This window comes from Corvus moneduloides, chromosome 14, assembly GCF_009650955.1.
Source record: "Corvus moneduloides isolate bCorMon1 chromosome 14, bCorMon1.pri, whole genome shotgun sequence".
NCBI lineage: Eukaryota > Metazoa > Chordata > Aves > Passeriformes > Corvidae > Corvus > Corvus moneduloides.
In genome coordinates, this window is record NC_045489.1 from 13,385,188 (window position 1) to 13,403,439 (window position 18,252).

The 18,252-nt window shown below is 48.6% G+C and overlaps 1 protein-coding gene across 1 annotated transcript; it reads right to left on the minus strand.

Moving 5' to 3' along the window:
* Positions 1-5,408: 5,408 nt before the first annotated feature.
* HMGB3 (high mobility group box 3) lies at positions 5,409-11,708 on the minus strand. The gene is made up of 5 exons (XM_032124171.1): positions 11,593-11,708; positions 8,720-8,876; positions 8,056-8,195; positions 7,389-7,563; positions 5,409-6,894 (listed from the first exon to the last, which is right to left on the minus strand). The coding sequence occupies exons 2-5, from the start codon at positions 8,867-8,869 to the stop codon at positions 6,751-6,753; spliced, it is 609 nt and encodes a 202-aa protein (XP_031980062.1). The 5' UTR covers positions 8,870-8,876; positions 11,593-11,708; the 3' UTR covers positions 5,409-6,750.
* Between the last annotated feature and the right edge of the window lie 6,544 nt (positions 11,709-18,252).

Here is an 18,252-nt window from a genome sequence, read left to right on the forward strand (position 1 = left end):
GTGGGGCATTCAGTTTCTCACGGGCAGCCAGTGCCTCACCGCTTCTTCCTAACTTCTAATCTAAATCTACTCTCTTTAGTTTAAAACCATTTCTTCCTTGTCCTATCACTACCTGCCCATGTAAAATGTCCCTCTCCCTCTATTCCATAAGCCCCCTTCAGGTCTGGGTAATGGAAAAGTCAAAGGGCTGAGCTTTACGTTCTCCCCAAGCAGAGCACTAAAAGGGGACAAGCACATCTGTCTCCTCTCAGCAGAGATGCATAGGGAAGAGTAGAAAACAAACAAGGCCAAATCCTTCTCTGTTCAAAACCACTGACAGCATTTTTCAAGTCACCCTCAAGGTTCAAAATACCTGGTCTAGTGGATTTTTTCAGACAGCTCTGGTGGGAATCACCCACAAATGGAACACGAGTGACAGTGAGTAATTAGTCTAACACTAACCTCATCTAGTGGAAGGTGCCCCTACCTGTGGCAGGGGGGTTTGAATGAGATGATCTTTATGCTCCCTTCCTACCCAAACAATTCAAAGATTCTGTGATTCTATTTGGTCAGGTTTTATTCCACTCTCAGACAACTCCTTTGAAGAAAGGGCTCTCTTTAAAAAGAGTTTTACTGACATTTTGATCTTTGAGCTTGGTTTCAAAAACCTCCCAGCAACTTGCAAAACTTAAGTTATTATATGAAGCAACAAAATAAAGCAATGGAAGACCCAGCATGTTTCCTTCTGCTCTCCCTGCTACTGGGGAGAAATCTTGGCCAGGACCTACAGGTAGTAATGCCTTACAAAACTGCAGAAGCTAAGCCCAGGGAAGATCCCCCGTCTGAGCTCTAAAGCTAAAGAGAACAAAACTCAACCAACATCTTTTGCAAGAAAACTGGAAACCAAATTGACCCTGCTTACACATTTCCCAAGCTTCTTGTACAGGACCATGTATTACTGCTGGCACAGCCAGGTAACACACAGTAAAAGAGCAATCACACAGTCATTAGCAGCAGACAAGAGGCATTTGTCTCAAGCAATCCCTCAAACCACTTCATCCTGCCAGAATTCTAAAAATTCACAAAGAAGCAGTTAAAAACACTTACAAGCTATAAGCTCTTACAACAACAAAGCCAGGCCATGTTCAATTAATATTTTTAAAAAGAGCATTTTTCTGACTTGAAATACCTGACGGAGTTTTACAAGTGGAAGGGCTGGGAAGAAAAAGCAACTCTATCATTCACAGCATCCTACCTGCCCCTCTCCTCACACAGGTTTGGCTACAGTGGTGTGTGACACTCATGCAGAGAGGCTGCTCTGGCTCGCTGGGTGTCCCACGGGGAGCACTGAGCCGGATGAGGTGGCAGGTATGGAGGCAGAGCAGCAGCACTCTCACTCACAGGCTCAAAAGTCAACCACAAGCACCATCAAAACACCCAGCCCCACATCAAGGCTGGGTCCCCTGCTGTGGTTTGCCTGGCTGCTGAGTTACCCAGAGACATGAAGTCAATTGTGTCAGGACAGTTACAGGACACGCATCTCTTTACCATGGTTAATGCATTTTCATCTCAGCAAGACAAATGTTTGCTTTTGTGCATCCCAGCCTCTGAAGGTCTCAGCCCCACCACAGCTCCAGTTTGCTGCTCCACACAACATTCAGGCTCCCCACTCCTGGGGAGGCCACCTGCCACCCCTACTCTAGCTTAACATAAAGCCCTGGCTTAGCCACTTCACAGGTGTTTCTGTGAGGCCATGCCACATCCAGGAACAAGAGGAGGAGTTACCACCCAGGATACAGAGCTGCCAGCTCCACTATGGCTGTGCTGCTTCCTCCTGCCTAATTTAGGGATCCAGGTGCAGGAGGGCACTCAGGGAAGAGCTCTTAGCAGCAGACAACTCCAATCAAGAGCATTAGCACAGGCTAGGAGACGTCCCCCCCACTCACATACTGCTTTAGCATGTACAGATCAGACCTACTGGAAGGACGAAATGTTTCCAGAGTGCTTTGAACACAGGTTACCAAATGCTGTCCAAGCAGGGGCAGGCACACACCAGACCCCAGCCTGCCAAAAGGGGATGAAGACACCTTGTAGGGCACGAAAGCCCCTGTCAGGCATGCTGGTTATTCAGCCCCTTCCCCACGGCAAGCTGACACATTTAGAGAGCAACTGCTTGGTAACAGGGTCCCCAGCACACTTTGTTTGCAGCCCTGCTGTGATTTGCAATTCAGCTTATTGCATTAAAATGTGGTGCAGCCCTAGCAGAAAGAAATAAACATGCCACTTGTCACAGTTCCTCCCGTTATCTTTTAGAGGAAAGCAAGCTTGGGTGAACATTCCTAGAGGGGAGTCTGGGGCTTGTCAGAAAGCACGGCCAGAAACGCAGCATCCTGCTCTCACCCCACTGGAAACATCCCATCTCCTCGTCCAAGCTCCCCAAAGCCTGCAGCAGAAGAGGGCTTGCTTGGGAGATGTTCCTCTGCTTGTGGAACAACAGCCTGAGTGAGCAGAGGGAAAACAAAAACTCAAGGTGGCTGCCATAATTGTGCTGGAGGCTGGAAATAAAAAGCCGTTCACCTGCCACCACTGAGCCAGAACCAACAGCAGCCCTTGCACCTTGCTGCTGCTCCTGCAGGGTTTATTAGGAGTGAGTAAAACTACCTAAAAATCAGCTGTTCAAAGGGAGAAGGTATGAGAGGTGCTTTGACTGTGCTTGTATCCTCAGTCCCAGCCCCAAAGCAGACTCTCCCTGCCCTATGGACCTCCATTAGAGCTGCAGCACTTTGCTGCTAATTGATTTAATATGCATTTGTACTAGGATTTTAAATTAATTTTATTATAGAAAAATCAACATGCTCCTTCCCCACAGCTGTGTTAGGTTCCTGACACAGCAGTAGGAAACAATCCTGCAACATAGTTTTCCTTGTGACTGCTAGTGAGGAGTAACCCCCCCCCCATACCCACCGTGGGACTCTCCTGATGCAGCCCCTTCCCCCCAGTCTAAGTGCTCAGATTTGGCTCACACCAAACATTTACCATATCCCAACTGAATTTTGGAATATATAGGCTACAGAGCAGTGGGGCTGTAGCCTCTGACTCTCTGGCTCATGCTAAGACTCCCAGGCTCATTTTCAGCAGAGGCAGATGCTGCTCTGCATAGAGCAGCTCAGCAGCCTCGTTCATGCCTTTGCCCCCCAGATGATTTGATTTCAGAGGGATGTGATGCATTTTGGTAGCAACTGTGTTCTCAAGAGTATGGACAATCCTGAGTGCAAATCAAACAGCATAAAACTACATGACGTGGGCCAGGGCTGTCTCTGCCCCACATCACTGTCACATACTTTCTCTTGAGCAAAGGTTCTCACACTCTGACACCCTTTTAGGCATCCAGAGGGACCATCCCACCCAGTCAAGCCATCCTCTGCCTCCCCCCAGCAGCAAGTGGGTTTTAACAGCTGCAGAGCCAGCACCATCCCTTATTCTTAGCTGAGCCCTGGTCCCTCAGCCCAACTTGAGCAGGGACAGAGGCATTAACACATTACATTTTGGAAACATAAGCAGTCTCACAGTCAGCTCTGTCAAATCAAATTCATGCAAGGAAGAGTCTCTTCATCCCTCCCCTCCCTCTCCCTAGTCTATTTTATCCTTACCCTTCTCTACATATCATGGAGTTAATAAGAGACATATTTACTTTGCCTGGCTTGGGAATAAAGTTGAACTAGAAGTTTGAGTTGTGCAGCAGTGCAAAGCAGAAATGGCTTCTCTGAAACACCACAAGCATTCCAAAACAGAGAAAAAGAGCATCTGGAAGGTGTTCTATGAAAATAATGGAGCTGGGTGAAATTAAGCAGTTCCCAATACTTGAGATGACATCTCAGAACACAAAACAGTGCAGGGAAAAATTATGTGTTATTTATATGCATTCACACTATGGCATTTATCAACAGCAGAGTATTCAGGGAAGAAACATCATCACTACATCTGCAGTATCCAAATCTGAGTCCCTGGAGTCCTGCACTAGCGCTGTATTGAACAGCATCCCCAAGGAATGCCATATTTTAGGTGTGTGCAGAGCAGCAAGAGGTAGTGCACTGTAAGGTCCGAGACCTTAATCAAGTTCTGCAACTTAAATAGATTTCCAATATAATGAAGACAAAGAGGTGTCAGCTCTAGTCCTCATTTGCTGATACTATCAATAGAGGCTCAGCTCACTAGCAGTTAATTCAAAGCCAAGCTCGATTTGCATCGCAGTGATCTACACTAAGTCCCATATGTGGCTAAGGGGAGATTTTGCCAACTAGACAATAGAAACAGTGTTAGAGCTCCTGAACTGATGCCATCACTGTTTTTTTTCTGCTCCACCACTTCCCCATCAAATTTCCACCAGGAGGAATCTCCAGTTGCCTTCTCCCTTGCATCAGAAGACATGTGGAAAGGGTAGCAACTACAGAAGTACCTATTTCTTTTCCAGATGCAGCTTTATTGAGGCTTTTAAAATGCAACTGCCCATAAAATAGGGGCAACTAATCACACTTTTTTTTGTGCATTAAAGATACTAAAAATTACCAGAATTAAGCAACTATAAAAGTATTTGAGTGATCCAACTGCCACTCAGCCTTAAAAACAAAAATTGCTACACATTGCTGTTTCATGAAAGTTTTTTAGCTTGCTCCATTCTGAAAAATTTTGCTTTCAGGTTTTTGTCCATCTCAACCCTAGATCAGACTGTTTTGTCAAGCTGCTGTTGGTGAGAAGTTGTCATGGTTGTTGAGAAGATAGAAGAAGCCAGAATTGCTACCCCATTAGGCAACTAAGTAGTTTTTACCACATTCTAAAGTTACTGCCTGTAAGCCTGGACCCCATTAATCTCAAACTTGGCTCAAAAGCAGAGGTGGCAGCAGCCCATACCCAGTGTTTGCACCTGTGTTACTGTGTCCTCTGAAACGAGCTGAACACAACAGCCCACAGCTTTGACTTGCTATTAATGCAAGGATCCTCACACCCCCATCTCCTCTCCAAGCAAACATCAACTGCTAGAGCCAGCATAAGGAAGGAATTCAGGGATAGCAAGGGAGTGCTATAGTTTTCCCAGTTAATGCTGTTTCCATGCTAAGAAAAAACAAGGTGTTAGCCACCAGTTAGAGACCAGGTATTACCTTTCTCTTTCAAGTGCCACAAAACATCCCCAGCCTGGATTTGGAAAGAAGGCAAGACTTTGACACAGCCAGCTGGTGACCAGAGGGGAAAGAGACCTGTCGCTCCCCCCACCCCACCTCACAGCCCCCAATTCCTACTGAAACTTGTGTCATTGGAGAAAGGACACAGACCAAGTACCTGCGCCACGCTCCTACTTCAGCAGAGAGTTAGACTTAGGCGCCTGGCTCCTGCCATGAAACAAGAGGCTAGAAAAAACCACAAGTCTCAAACAGTTTAACACAGGACAAAAAAGGCACATTTTAATATGTACAGCAATGCATTTGGGCTATAAATTCACCCAACACAACTGAAAAAAATCCAAACTATGCTTTTATACTTATTCCATGGTGTCAGCCTCATTCCTAGCCACCTACCTTTCTCTGCATCTCTGAATGCTGCTATATACACACACAAACAAACAATTACGTCATGAATGTTCATTTAGGCTCCCAAGTTCAAGTAATAAAGTTCAAACTTGCATAGCATCTTATGCCACTCAGCCATAAACAGTTACGATTGCATATTAGCTGGAGTAGCCATCTCTTTCAATTCAGCCAGTTTTGGCTGGCCACCATTTTTTAATTTTTTTTTTTTTTAATCCTTGAGTCAGAATGTTTCCTAAGTCACCAGCCCTGAGGGATGCCACAGACTTCAAAATGAACCTCTTGCTGTTGTTAAGATCCTCTTAAACCAGAAATTTAGAGTGTTGTCAAGAACAGTTTTAAAAATGTAATACTGTTTATTTTGCTTCAAAAACATTTCAGCATTCTAAACATACAAAAAAAACAGAACGTTGCAAATTCGTTTAAGTACAGAGTGTTTTTGAACTTCAGTTGCTGCACTGGCTCTTCACTTAGTTGACGATGAAGAGATGTCTACAGTTTCAGTTTAAAAACTACCGCACTTAACTAAAAAAATCCATACACTTCTCATGCCAGCTGAACCCCCTTCCACAACTAAGAATGGCAGCAGAATGCTATTTCACTATATACAGAAAGACAACTTTAAGCTAAATGGACGCCCACTGTAGTGTAAATAGATCTACCCTCACAGTGCATGCTTTGGGCCATGGCACCCCGGGGAACGTACAGCCTTTCCAAGTAATCACTGCTCCTCTAAGGCATCATAACTCTAAGCATGTACCACAAGAATCTGTCTAGTTTTTACAAACTATAGATATGTACAGTTTATAACCCAGGATTTTCTAGCCAATAACCATATAGTAACACCACCTTACAAATTAAAAAAATGCTTGAAACATTTTTAAATGCTTTGTTACACCAACAGCAAAGTGCACAGAGTTAGGAGAACACTAGAGCGCCTTTTCATTTTAAAAATGTTTGGAAATATGTACAACTTTGATACAGTTTCAGGGTGCTCACTACACCCATGGCCACTTCATGTAAACCAGTTACAATTTCTAGAGCACTTTTAGAAACTACAACGCGATCGGAATCCAATTTTTTTTAATTAAGCCTAATAAGGGCAAGAGACACCATCTCAAATAAGAGGTGCTTCATTTATGGTGTTTCCCCTACTCTATGGTATTCACATGGAGACAAGTATTGTACAGTTTTATTCATCATCATCATCTTCATCCTCCTCTTCTTCATCCTCCTCCTCCTCTTCGTCTTCTTCCTCTACCTTTTTCCGAGCAGCTTTGGTTGCTGCTCCCTTTGCGCCATCAAACTTTCCTTTAGACTTGTAGTCTGCAACATCCTGCAAAGTCAAGGGGATGTCTTAATTTGCTCTAAGCAGCAAACACACACAGCATTTGTACAGCAGCGGGCATCAAGGTAAAGGGACTGGCCTTGCCTGGCTGCACCCCCCAAGGAGACACAGCCAGCACAGGAGAACACAGGTATGCAGACACCTGAGCGTGATCATGGAGGCCTTGAACCCTGCATTCATGGCTATTTCTCTGAGGAGGAGAAGAGAACCCAGCCTCTCAAAGTTTCCTGATAATGGGACAAAGCTCCTGTAACAGCACAGCAAACCCTTTGTGAAGCAACACCAGCAGCCTTGCTGCACATCACTGGGGAAAGCTCTCCCTCCTCACTGGAATCTGCCTGTGGATCTCTATCCTGCTCTGCCCCAACCTGTGCAAAGCTCGGCTGTAACTATGCTGGGGCCACCTGAGCTGGGCCTATGTTACAAAAATACATCAACGCAAGAGCTGGTACAGAGGAGGCACAAGCAACAACTCTCCTTACCTTCTCGTACTTCTCCTTCAGTTTAGCTGCCTTATTATTGTAAGGCTGCTTTTCACCATCACTGAGGTTGTTCCACATTTCACCCAGTTTCTTCGCTACATCCCCAATGGATATGCCAGGGTTTGTGGACTTGATCTTGGGGCGAAACTCTGAACAGAACAGGAAGAAGCCAGACCTTGGGGAGAAAGACCAGAGGACAGTCAGCGTTTGCAGCAGCACACCCAAGGAGCACCCCTTCCTCCATTCCTCACCCACAATATTCCCACATGCATGAGCACGCAGAGTAGAAACTATTTTTTTAACTTCTAAAATCAAGCACAAATTTAAATGTGTTTTGATTTTACTGAGGCCCAGACCTGCAGCCTTCACTCAATGCTTTTTAAATTAAGTGCTCTCTATCCCCTCACCCAATTTCATCTTAGACACACAAGTCTCACTGTGACTCAGTCACTTCCGTGTCTTCCAACACTACGAGTTTAAGGGTACCAAGTATTGACAATTCATGTCAGTGCAAGCTGCCTAGGAGGTTTACAAGACAGTATCACTACCAATCCTGCTATATGAACACTGTGTCCCCCATCTACCTCATTCCTGGAAACCCCTGTTACATACAGGGTATGAATATGAACCAAAACACTTGTGCATTTAATGCCTCGAAGTCACTTACGGTGGTCGTTTTGGGGCATTGGGGTCCTTCTTCTTCTTGCCACCCTTAGCTGGTCCATAGTCCTTCATTTCTCTATCATATCGTACCTTATCAGCCTTTGCCATTTCATCAAATTTAGCCTTTTCCTTGCTTGACATGGTCTAAAAAATCAAAACATGAGACACCAAACTTGTGATTACCCAACTGTTCAATAGCTGGCAAACTTTATGTAAACAAGCCAACACATCAACTTGATATGGGAGTTTCAGTTTTTGTTTGTTTTCTAACTGGACCACCTTGGGGACGAAGGTCCTGTACGGGAAATCACAGCCAGCACTGGCGTACTCAGCAACAGGGAAACAACAGCAATGAGACAAGCACAGCCAGAGTCCTCCCCAGGACACACACCTGGAAGAAAGTAGCTACTGAGGGGCATTGCTTGGGAACAGTAAAAAAGGCCAGACTATAGTGGAAGCACCTAAATGGGCAGATATGCAAGGCTAAAACATTCAGTATTGCTACAGGCTTCAGCAGCACCTCACCAATGGCTAGGACAGCTTGCCAAGAACAGCACACACCCCAAAACAGCACTGGTTCCCTCATGTTCAGACACACACACACAGACACACCATCCTAGCAGATACTATAAGAAGTTATCCCTTCAGGAAGTCACAAATTAAGGTACCTTCCACCTCTCTGAGCACTTCTTGGAAAACTCTGCAAAGTTGACTGGAACCTCTGGGTTCTTTTTCTTATGTTCCTCACGGCACGTCTGCACAAAGAAGGCATAGGCAGACATCTTGCCCTTGGGCTTCTTCGGATCACCTTTAGCCATGTTGCCTCTGTAGCGAAGGGGGAAAAAATAACGAGTGAATGATATAGATGAATGCATACACCTATGGATGTACACATATATGGTGTGCATATATTTATATACACACCTCACCATCTTCTGACGAGATGTCCCATCAGTAACACATCCCGTTCTTTCCCTCGACAGCTCTTACCATCCCCAATAGAGACTTAAATTATTCTCCCTTGATACTTGGGTTGCAGACAAGCCAAGAGAAACCAGTCACTGGATTTAAGTGTTACATTAATATATGTTTACATCATGTCCAAAGACTGGAGACAGCCTATTAAATATACATACTTCTGTCTATTAAGAATTATATATGAACTAATATAAAATATCTATTTTAGTTGGCTACCACAATGGAGCTGGAGTGGCATGCAGACTGCCAGGCAGTGACTTATCCCTTCAGGAGCTGGAGCTCACATGTTAGCAGCTGCTGCCCAGGTAAGAAGGCAAGACAAATTAGTTGCCTCAAAAAACTGCAATAACCTTTTATACATAAAAAGGGCACAAATAAAGGCTGACTTTAACCACAATAGGACCCGTGGAGCCCTACGAGGTGAGTTGTGCTTGCTCTTGCTCCACCAAGTGACACATGTTTGAGGCATAGTGGTCAGTGCAAAGATGCAATCAGCAAGTCACCGAAAGGATGGTGCTAACTTTTGGGCTCTATTTCTTTTCCTGCTTCTGCATTAAATTTTCCCCGCTTAATTAAAAAAAAAAAATCAAAACACATAAGCCCACAACAGTATTTTCTATTTACAGAGTCTCACTCGCCTGAAAATTTAATTTTTATTAGCACAACGTTAATATTTAATTGCGCCCATTAACGCGCCAGGTGCAGCAGAAGTGGCCGTGAGCCGCCCTGCCCGGCCCGGCCGCTGCCGGGACGCCGCTGCCTCCGCGGGGGCGAAAAACCCGCGGTACCAGGGGCCGGGGCGCGGAGCCGGCCCCGCTCCGAAGTTGGGGGCGAGCGGCCCGCGGCGGCCGGTCCGGCCCAGCCCGGCCCCGCTGCGCGCCCCTCCCGCACCTGCGCCCCCCCAAGGTCACGGCGGCGGCCGCTCTCCGCGGCGCGGGCACCTGCGGCGGGGCCGGGGCCGGCGGGGGCAGCGGCGGCTCCGCCAGACGCCAATAATTCATCTTCCATTTTGTGAAACGCCTCCTGATGAAAGAAAGTGCCCCTGAAATGCGGCGGGGCGGCGGGCGGGGGGCGCCGGGGGGCCGGGCGGCGGCCGGGGGCGCGGGGCGCCGGGCCGGCCCCGGGCGGCCGGGGCGAGCGGCAACGGGAGCGGCGGCGACCGCGCTCCGCGCCCAGGGCCGGCCCCGCTCGCTAAGATGGCTTCTCCCGGCGCCGCCGCCGCCGCGCCGCCGAACAAAGCCGCGCTCCCTCTCCGCCGCGCTCGGCCCCCCACGCCCGCCGCCCCCGGCCGCCGGCCCCGCCAAAACGCCGCCCCCGCCGCGAAGGGGCTCCCCGCTGGCCCCCCGGCGGGCGGCGGGGGCGGCGGGGCCGGGGCGCGGGCGGGAGCCCCCCCCCCGGCCCCTGCCTAGCGCAGCGCTCTCTAACAAAGGCTCCCGTGCAGCCATTACCGCCGCCGCTACGCTCCTCCGCGCTGCCAGAAAAAGAGTGCGGGGAGCCCCGGGGCGGCCCCCCGGCGCCCGTCCGAGGGCACGGGAAGGTGGGGGGAGAGGAGCCGGGGCGAAAGCGAAAGGTTTGAGCCCCCGGCGGGGCGCCGGGAAGGAGATTTTCCTCGCCGCGACCCCCCTCCCCATCCCTGTGCCGCTCACACGTCTTTCTTCCCTTCGCCGGGGCTCTCCAGCGCCAGCCATATTAATGCCCACAGCACGGGCAGCGCGGCGCGGGGAAAAGGCGATGCGGGGCCCCGCCGCGGGCGCAGCCCCACCAGAGACACCTTCCCGGGCAGGGGAAGAGCAGCGGAGGCAGAAGCGAAGGGATCGGGGGAGTTTGGAGGCGGCGGCGGCGAGAAAAAAACTGCTTGGCCGGGACCGCCGGGCGCAGCGCGCAGGGTTTATCCCTGTCAGATGCTAAAGCGACAGCCATATTAATGCAGAATAAACAGCGGGCACGGCACTGCGCACGGCCGACAACTTTCCCACCGCCGCCAGCCCCACCGAGCCCACTCAGGGAAGGGGGCACATAAAAGCCGAAGGCGCCGCGCGTTTTGCCGTGCGACATTAGGAGGCGGCAGAGAAAAATCCCTGCCCATGCGGGGGAGAAGAGGAGTTAGTCCCGGTGTAGTTGCTGCACCAGCCATATTACTCTCAGCGGCACGGGAGCCCAGCGCGGAGCTGCGGGGCTGCACCGGGGGCAGGTGGCCCTTCGGCGGCGGGGGGAGCTCCCGGCGGGGCAGGGCAGGAGGACGGGGGGCAAATGCTGCGCCTCGCCCGCTGCCCACCGCCCCGCCAGCTGCGCGCAGCATCTGCCCCAGCACCACCGATCCCCGCGAGAGGAGGGAAACAAAGTTTTGGGTGAATTTCCCGATTTTTTTCTAATTTAAAAAAAAAAATTAAAAACTCGGAGAAAGGAAGAAACGGAACGCAAGATTACAAAAAAAAAAAAAAAAAAAGGAGAAAAAAAAAAAGCACGCTAGGGCAGGCAGGACAGAGGGGCGAAGGCGCGGGAGCAGGGCGGGGCGGGCAGGGGGCAGCCGCCCCCCGAAAAGTTGCGGCGGGGCTGCACGTACCTGTATTGTTCGCGGTAGTGTGGACAGGAGCGGAGCGCAGGGCACGACGCGGGGCTCGGCGCGGCTCAGCCTCGCGTTGGCTGCCTACGAGAGCGGCCTGATTGGCTGCGGGGCTCTGCCGTTTAAAACAACCTCCTCGCCCGCTCATTGGCGCGGCGCCTCATGAATATTAAGCGCGGCCGCGCGGCGGTTGGCCGGCGCGGGTGAGGTCATTCATTCAAAAAGAGCGCCCGCCGGGGGGACCGGGGAGCGCGGCGAGCGCGCGCCGGGGCGCGGGGGGGAGGCGGGGGCGAGGGGAAAGTTGGCGCGCGGGGGTCGCGGGACCCCCGGGGGACCCCCGGCACCGAGCGGGGACCGCGGGGCTCCGGCACCGCCCGCCGAGCCACGGGGGCGAGGGGCAGCCCCGGCAGCATCCCGGGGGGCCGGGCGGGATCCCCCGGCCGACAATAGCCCGTTATTGCTGCTTTCTGCCCTAAAGCCGTAAGGGGCGGTTCCAGTTGCAGCGCACTGTTTGCGGAGCCGGCTACTACTGCGCGTAGTGGAACCGAGCCCAAAATAAACTCTGCTGACAGTCCCAACACACGACGGGTGGAGAAGGAACTACAGAGCAAGAAACTGAGTGTTTGTGGGGGAAGGAACAGAGTTTTACTCACTCGTTCATCAAGAAATAACTAGTTCTAACACACTTCTACAATTTGTTTGGTATTAGGTTTTCCAGGATTTGCTTGTTATTAAAAGGCTGGTTGCGTACAAGGAAATCTGTAAGTGTGCCCTGCTGACTGAAACCAGACCAGTGTGGCTCTAGGGCCACAGGCTCCTTTGGCTCTCTGGAAAGAGCTGTTTCCTATAGGGCAGCTGCCAAATGGTTAAACTGGTATTCGTGGCTGACCACAATTGCTGGTTGGCTTGGAAAAAAGAGCTGTTATTTTTAAGGATGGAGCGGTAAGACTCAGAAACCACCCCACACTGTTATGGGCTGGTCGTAACTGCCATCCTACCATGATAGCCAGAAGAAACAGTTGCCCTCTTTAAGGAACAGATAGTGAAAAGAAGCCTCCACCCTGGGCTGAGCCGCTGTCAGGCAGCAGAGTTTACCAGATACTGCCCTGTGGAAACGCTTATGGCTATAACAACATATGGTCCCAGGTTGCCTTTGCTAGAAGAGATCAAAACAAAACGACTGATGAGACACAGAAGAGTGCCAACCTCCTGCTGACAGATCCACTGGGAAGCATGCAGAATTTCACCCAGGATTTTAGCCAAAGTCCTGCCTGGATTTCTCCCTTAGGGTACATCTCAGGCAGTCTAGCAAGCACCCAAATCCAATTGTTATCCATATGCTTATAGAGACCTTACAGCTGTGTCCCTGAGCTTTTCAAAGCATATATGATAAAATCAGTCTTACTAGCCTCTTGCCCTATTTCTACCTTCTAAACACAAAAGTATAAAACAAGGGGTTCATTCATAAACATTAATGAGGTTACCTGAGGGACTGTATTCTGTAGCATCATCATAAAATAAGACAAGCAATACTACTGCAGGATAATCTCTTTGTAGCTGACAAACATCCCTCTCACCTATTTTTAGGGATACTTTCAAGTGTTCCAAACTAGTTGAATAATTAAGGCTTTTTTTTCTTGGCTCCTGAGTTGCACAATTTTTTATTCTGGAGCACTTTCTTCCTCAAACCACAGTGTCACCCTCCAGAGCACACCAAGCAGAGACCATCACTAAGGGGATGGACAGGCTGTTCGGGAGCTGGCTTCGGAGCGGCAGTTGGCATCGAACACACAGTCCTGTAGTCATCTCCAGAGCATCCCCCCGATTTCTCATCAGCCAAGGGAAACATTCCCTAAGACACTTGTTCTAGGAAGGCCAGGAAAGTTTTGACAGCTGGCCAAGGGGCAAAGGAGATATTTTGGTAGCTGAGAGACAGCTGGGTTGGAGGTTTTATCCTAGCACTCGCAGCATGCTTTAGAAAGCAGAGGAGGGCTGAGTAGCAAATGGGTGAACATAACCCCCAGAGGGAAAGCTTCTACTCACCTCCAGAACTGCCACTGCTGCAATTCTCCTGCAGTGCCCTCAGCCCCACACATTGCACCTGGCCCCTGAGTCTGGGCCCTTTCCTGCCATGCACCAAGAAAGCAACCCAGAAAGTTGGCAGAGCAAATCTAATCCTTTGCTGCAACCTCTTCCAGGCCCTGCAGTCCCCCTTCCTCATGCAGCACACCTGTCCTCTCCTGGCCCCTCTTGGAGACAAGGCAGCTCACTAACCCAACAAAAAGTAAACAAAGCCCAAAACTCTACCTCCTTTTATGCTGGGTTAGTTTTCTGCTGGATTAGTGGACTGAACCGGTGTACCAAGGAGTCAGGTGAGTACCAGAGCCAAGGCAAAGAAAGGAGTGTGCAGAAGGACACAGCCAGGAGCAGGAACACTCCCAAGTGTGGGTTTGGTAAATTTTGTGAGGTTTAGGGTTGGGGTTTTTTTTTTAATATTACATATTACCACATATTTAGCTATAGGAAGCATGAGAAGAAAACCATAACTAGAAGAAACATTAGGATGCCTGGCTTTTGGCACAGCAGGCAGCAATGTTTGCACTGATGCTAGGGGAGCTCAATACATAGTTCTGTACCTTCCCTTCAGAAAGTCCTGACCTGATGCCCACCAGGCAGGATTTATTTTGACAACACATGCCACATTTTTAAGCAACTGTCAGCCATACCCTACATCCTACAGCAGGGACCCAGGTCAGGCAGTATCTTGAATATAAGGACTGAGGCTTAAAATGTTGGCCACGGTCCCATAGGAAGCAGACAGCTCCCAATACTTGCAGTAGCTTGTTGCTGAGAAGATGGATGGCAAAGACCTGTCCCAGGCAGAGTCACCAAACACTGAAGGCTTCTGGCCCATGGACATGATGTTGGTGCTGTCCAAGAAACAGCAGAGATACAAACAGCTGAGCCCATGCTGTTACCTGCCAAGATGGAATAGTATCTTCTCTTCCACTGGACATGATGGAACAGGGAGGTGGCTGTGAAAAAATATGGAGTCACTGAGGACTTCTCCAACAAATCAATGGACTACATAAATATACTTTAAATTCAGGAAAGTAATCCACAAATGAAATTGCCTTCTTCTGCTCCCTGAAGTAATTGCCTGAAGTCTAGAGTAAGTTCACATATTCTTCACCCAACAGCTGCATCTCATCTGAACAAGTGACAGCTTGGTGGGACTGGCCTTCTGACGGCTCTGTCCTTCTCCTCTTGTGCCAGAGGGCCAGCAAATTAAGGCCCACTGCATACTTAAGTGGTTCAGAAATAAAGGGCTGAAAAGGACCAGAGCCATAACTGAGCGTTGTGGAACACTGATCACTACTCATCAGCTCCACAGCTCATCTGGCCATTCTCACAATGTTCCTCCACCATCTCATTCCCACCGGTGAGACCACGAATGCCTTGGAAGGATCATGGAGGACAACGACTGTGTGTCAAAGATCAGTCCACAATACCGTCCCAGTATGAATCCAGATTGTCTTGATTACGAAGTTAGCCTGACATTAACTTTTGCTCGAGCTTTTGCTGCTTACACTGCTCAGTACCTGGGACGATTTCAGCCGAAGAGTTGAAGTGATATGATGTCCTTACTGGGTTTGTGTGATATTGGTCAGGACATGTTGTGCTTGTTGTGTTGGATATCTTCATCATGGGCAGCACTGCCTGCTTGCAGCTAGGAAGAGGCTGGTGTGAACTCACACACTGAAATTGTAAAGCATCTCAGTGAATTGGAAGTACACCAGTCACAGAAAAATTACTTGGGCCTTCGATACAGTGATATCCCCAAAATGAGCCATTGTGCTGAAAAGCTTCCCAAACATACACCATAATTTCCAGAAGGAATAAAATTTACCTGGTTCCTATTTTGGAGGGGCAGTTCAAATATACAGTGCATTGTCAAAGCAGTTCCCTTACTGAGGGGTTTTTTGGACTCAGATTTGGCAGCATTACTGGGAATAGCCACATAAGCTCCTCTGGTCTGTGGCAGATGTGCTTGGATATGTGCTATTTCACCCCATCAGCCTTCATTTTTCAATGCTGATACCTGAATTTCCACCTTTTTTATCTGTCAGCCGATGCAAGTACCAGAAAGCCAAGAAAGTCTGCAGGGGCAAATAGCTGTAATTGGATACCAATACAGCATCAGTCCATTTGCTCTTTGCCCACCTTTGGAATATGTTGAGCCCATGACTGTGGCATTAAATCAGAAGCACCCATGCTGTTGTGCTCCTGACCATGGCACTGCGGAGCTTATTCAAGGCAAGGAGTAGAGGTGCCTTCAAGAAATCTCACAGGAAAGCTGTCTGCAGTCCTCCTGAGATAAGAAGTAATTTTCCGAGGCCTCCTAGGCTACAGAATGCCATGGGTCACAAAAAAAATAGAAGTCTCCCAAGAAGAAACATGCTTGCAGTTCACAGGGTGAGGAAGTTCTGGAAAACATTTGTGATAAATATTAATCTCTCTCAGGTATGCAACTTGGTTCCCATGAGATGTTGCTTCAAGCAACCTGGACATCCAACATCACACTAAAGATGTGCTTACAGCCCTGGCAGAAACACCAGATCAGGGACATCCTCTCTGTCACGAGGGTTTAGCTACAAGGCAGGTGCCAGCACAGGCGCCCTCCACCAGCCCCACTCACAGCCCTTCCCAAGGCTGGGACCACAGCGGACTTGGATGGTTCACAGACAGCTGAGCTCCCTCTCAGCAACCCTGTGAAACAGTCCCAGCATGGGCACAGCAATCCCAGCACATCATCAGAGGTATCAAACCATCCTGCCCTCAGCCAGTCATTCCATTGTGGTCACTGAGCTGCAGTTCCAGCAGGATAATTATAACTGCATTTGGCGCTTCCACTTCTATCTGCGTTGCATCTCTTCACAACGCGTACCCACTGGCAAAATTCTCTAGTGAAGACTTGACCCGAATGAAAAGGCTGATATAAATACATCCGTAGGGTTCTGCCAGCAATTAGGAGTAAGGATGGGGGGAAATCCCTCCTAGGAATCTAACAAAGCCAGGAAACCTTTTTAAGCAGAACCAGCCTATCAGAGTGACAGAGTTGACATTTAAGGTTGGATGGACAATAGCTACATGAAAAGTGTTAAATGACCTGTTCATCTCACCAGCATATTCATTAGGCTAGTTAGGGGGCTGTTTGAAAAGCCTTCAGTGTGGACCTGGCTTCTCCCACCACTGACCTTCTGTGTTAACATGCAACGGAGACTAAGAGGCTCAATTAACCCTTCTCTAACTGGTATAGTCAAAAGCTGATTGCAAAGGTTTCATTTATAAGTCCAAGTTTTTTATTTTATTTTTAAATCAAGAGTTTAACTTTAGTAAAATGAGAAGGAATCCCTTCATACAAAACCCCCCCTGTCTTACAACACTTGGGATTTCCACACATGGATTTTCTGATGCCTGAATTCCAAGTCCCGTAACTATAATAAAATATTTGTAATTGCTTACTGGGATCTCAGCCAGTTAGAATATTTCCTCTTTAACCTATGAAACAAAAAGAGTGATCTTAAATACATGCTGAAAGTAGAAAATAAAATTATCAATGGTGTTTAAGGAGCTTGGCAGCATGCAAGTTCAGAGAGACAGAGGTTAATCTGTTCCAAATTCAGCTATGAAAAACCTGATGTTCCAACAATTAAAATATTAGTCTAAATGAACAGGTGACCCCCCAAATTCCCTAATGGGGTGGCACAGCCTGTTATCCCCTGTAGCCATATCCCATTAAGCTGACACCTCTGCAGGAGTAGGATACACTCTCAGTTGCACACACAAAATTAATTATTGTCAAATGCACTTCATGGGGACTGAGGTGAGAAATACAAGTTAAAATAATTGACAGTCATACCAGGCAGCAGTTCAAAACCTTCTTGCAGTATAACCACAGGCAAGATAAACAGTTACCTTCACAGGTGGGCTCCCCCCCGTGTCTTGTCATATTGTCCACATTCCTCTTGGGGCTTTTTCTTTCCTTTTCTTTCTCCTCTCCCTGTTTTTGCTTCTCTTCACACCTCGGCCCTGGCTCTTTCCCAGCACATGCTGCCAGGATGCCCAGGGGGTGGCAGGCAGGCAATTTGCCCCTGCACACCTGCTCCATGATATTTGCCACTGCAGTACAGCACCTCCCACGCTTCCAGACTCCTGGAAATTGCGTGCCCCCTGCATACTGCCTCCTTACATTCCTGGCTCGTCTCTGCTCCCTCATCTAACACATCCCTCCTGCCACAACACACTTTCTTCAGGCGTCTCCTTCCATGCTCAGCTACCACAGGGCCATCTGCTTTCATGTATCTTCTTTTTAAAGATGCACTATCCCAAACCCCTTGTAAACCCCAAGCAACCTGGCATGAGAGTGATGAGCAACACTCAGCTTCAGGAGGGCCTTTCTGCATCTGCTTCACATGCACAGAACTACACACACACACACACACAAAAAAAAAAAAAGGCATTTAATGAATGCAAAAAATAATGATAAAAAAAAGCACATTTATCTACCTACCCCACCAAGTCAAAGACTAAAAGTGGGAAGATAGGACAACTGGAAACAACCTCTGCAAGTTTCCCATAGCCTTCAGAGGAGGTGGA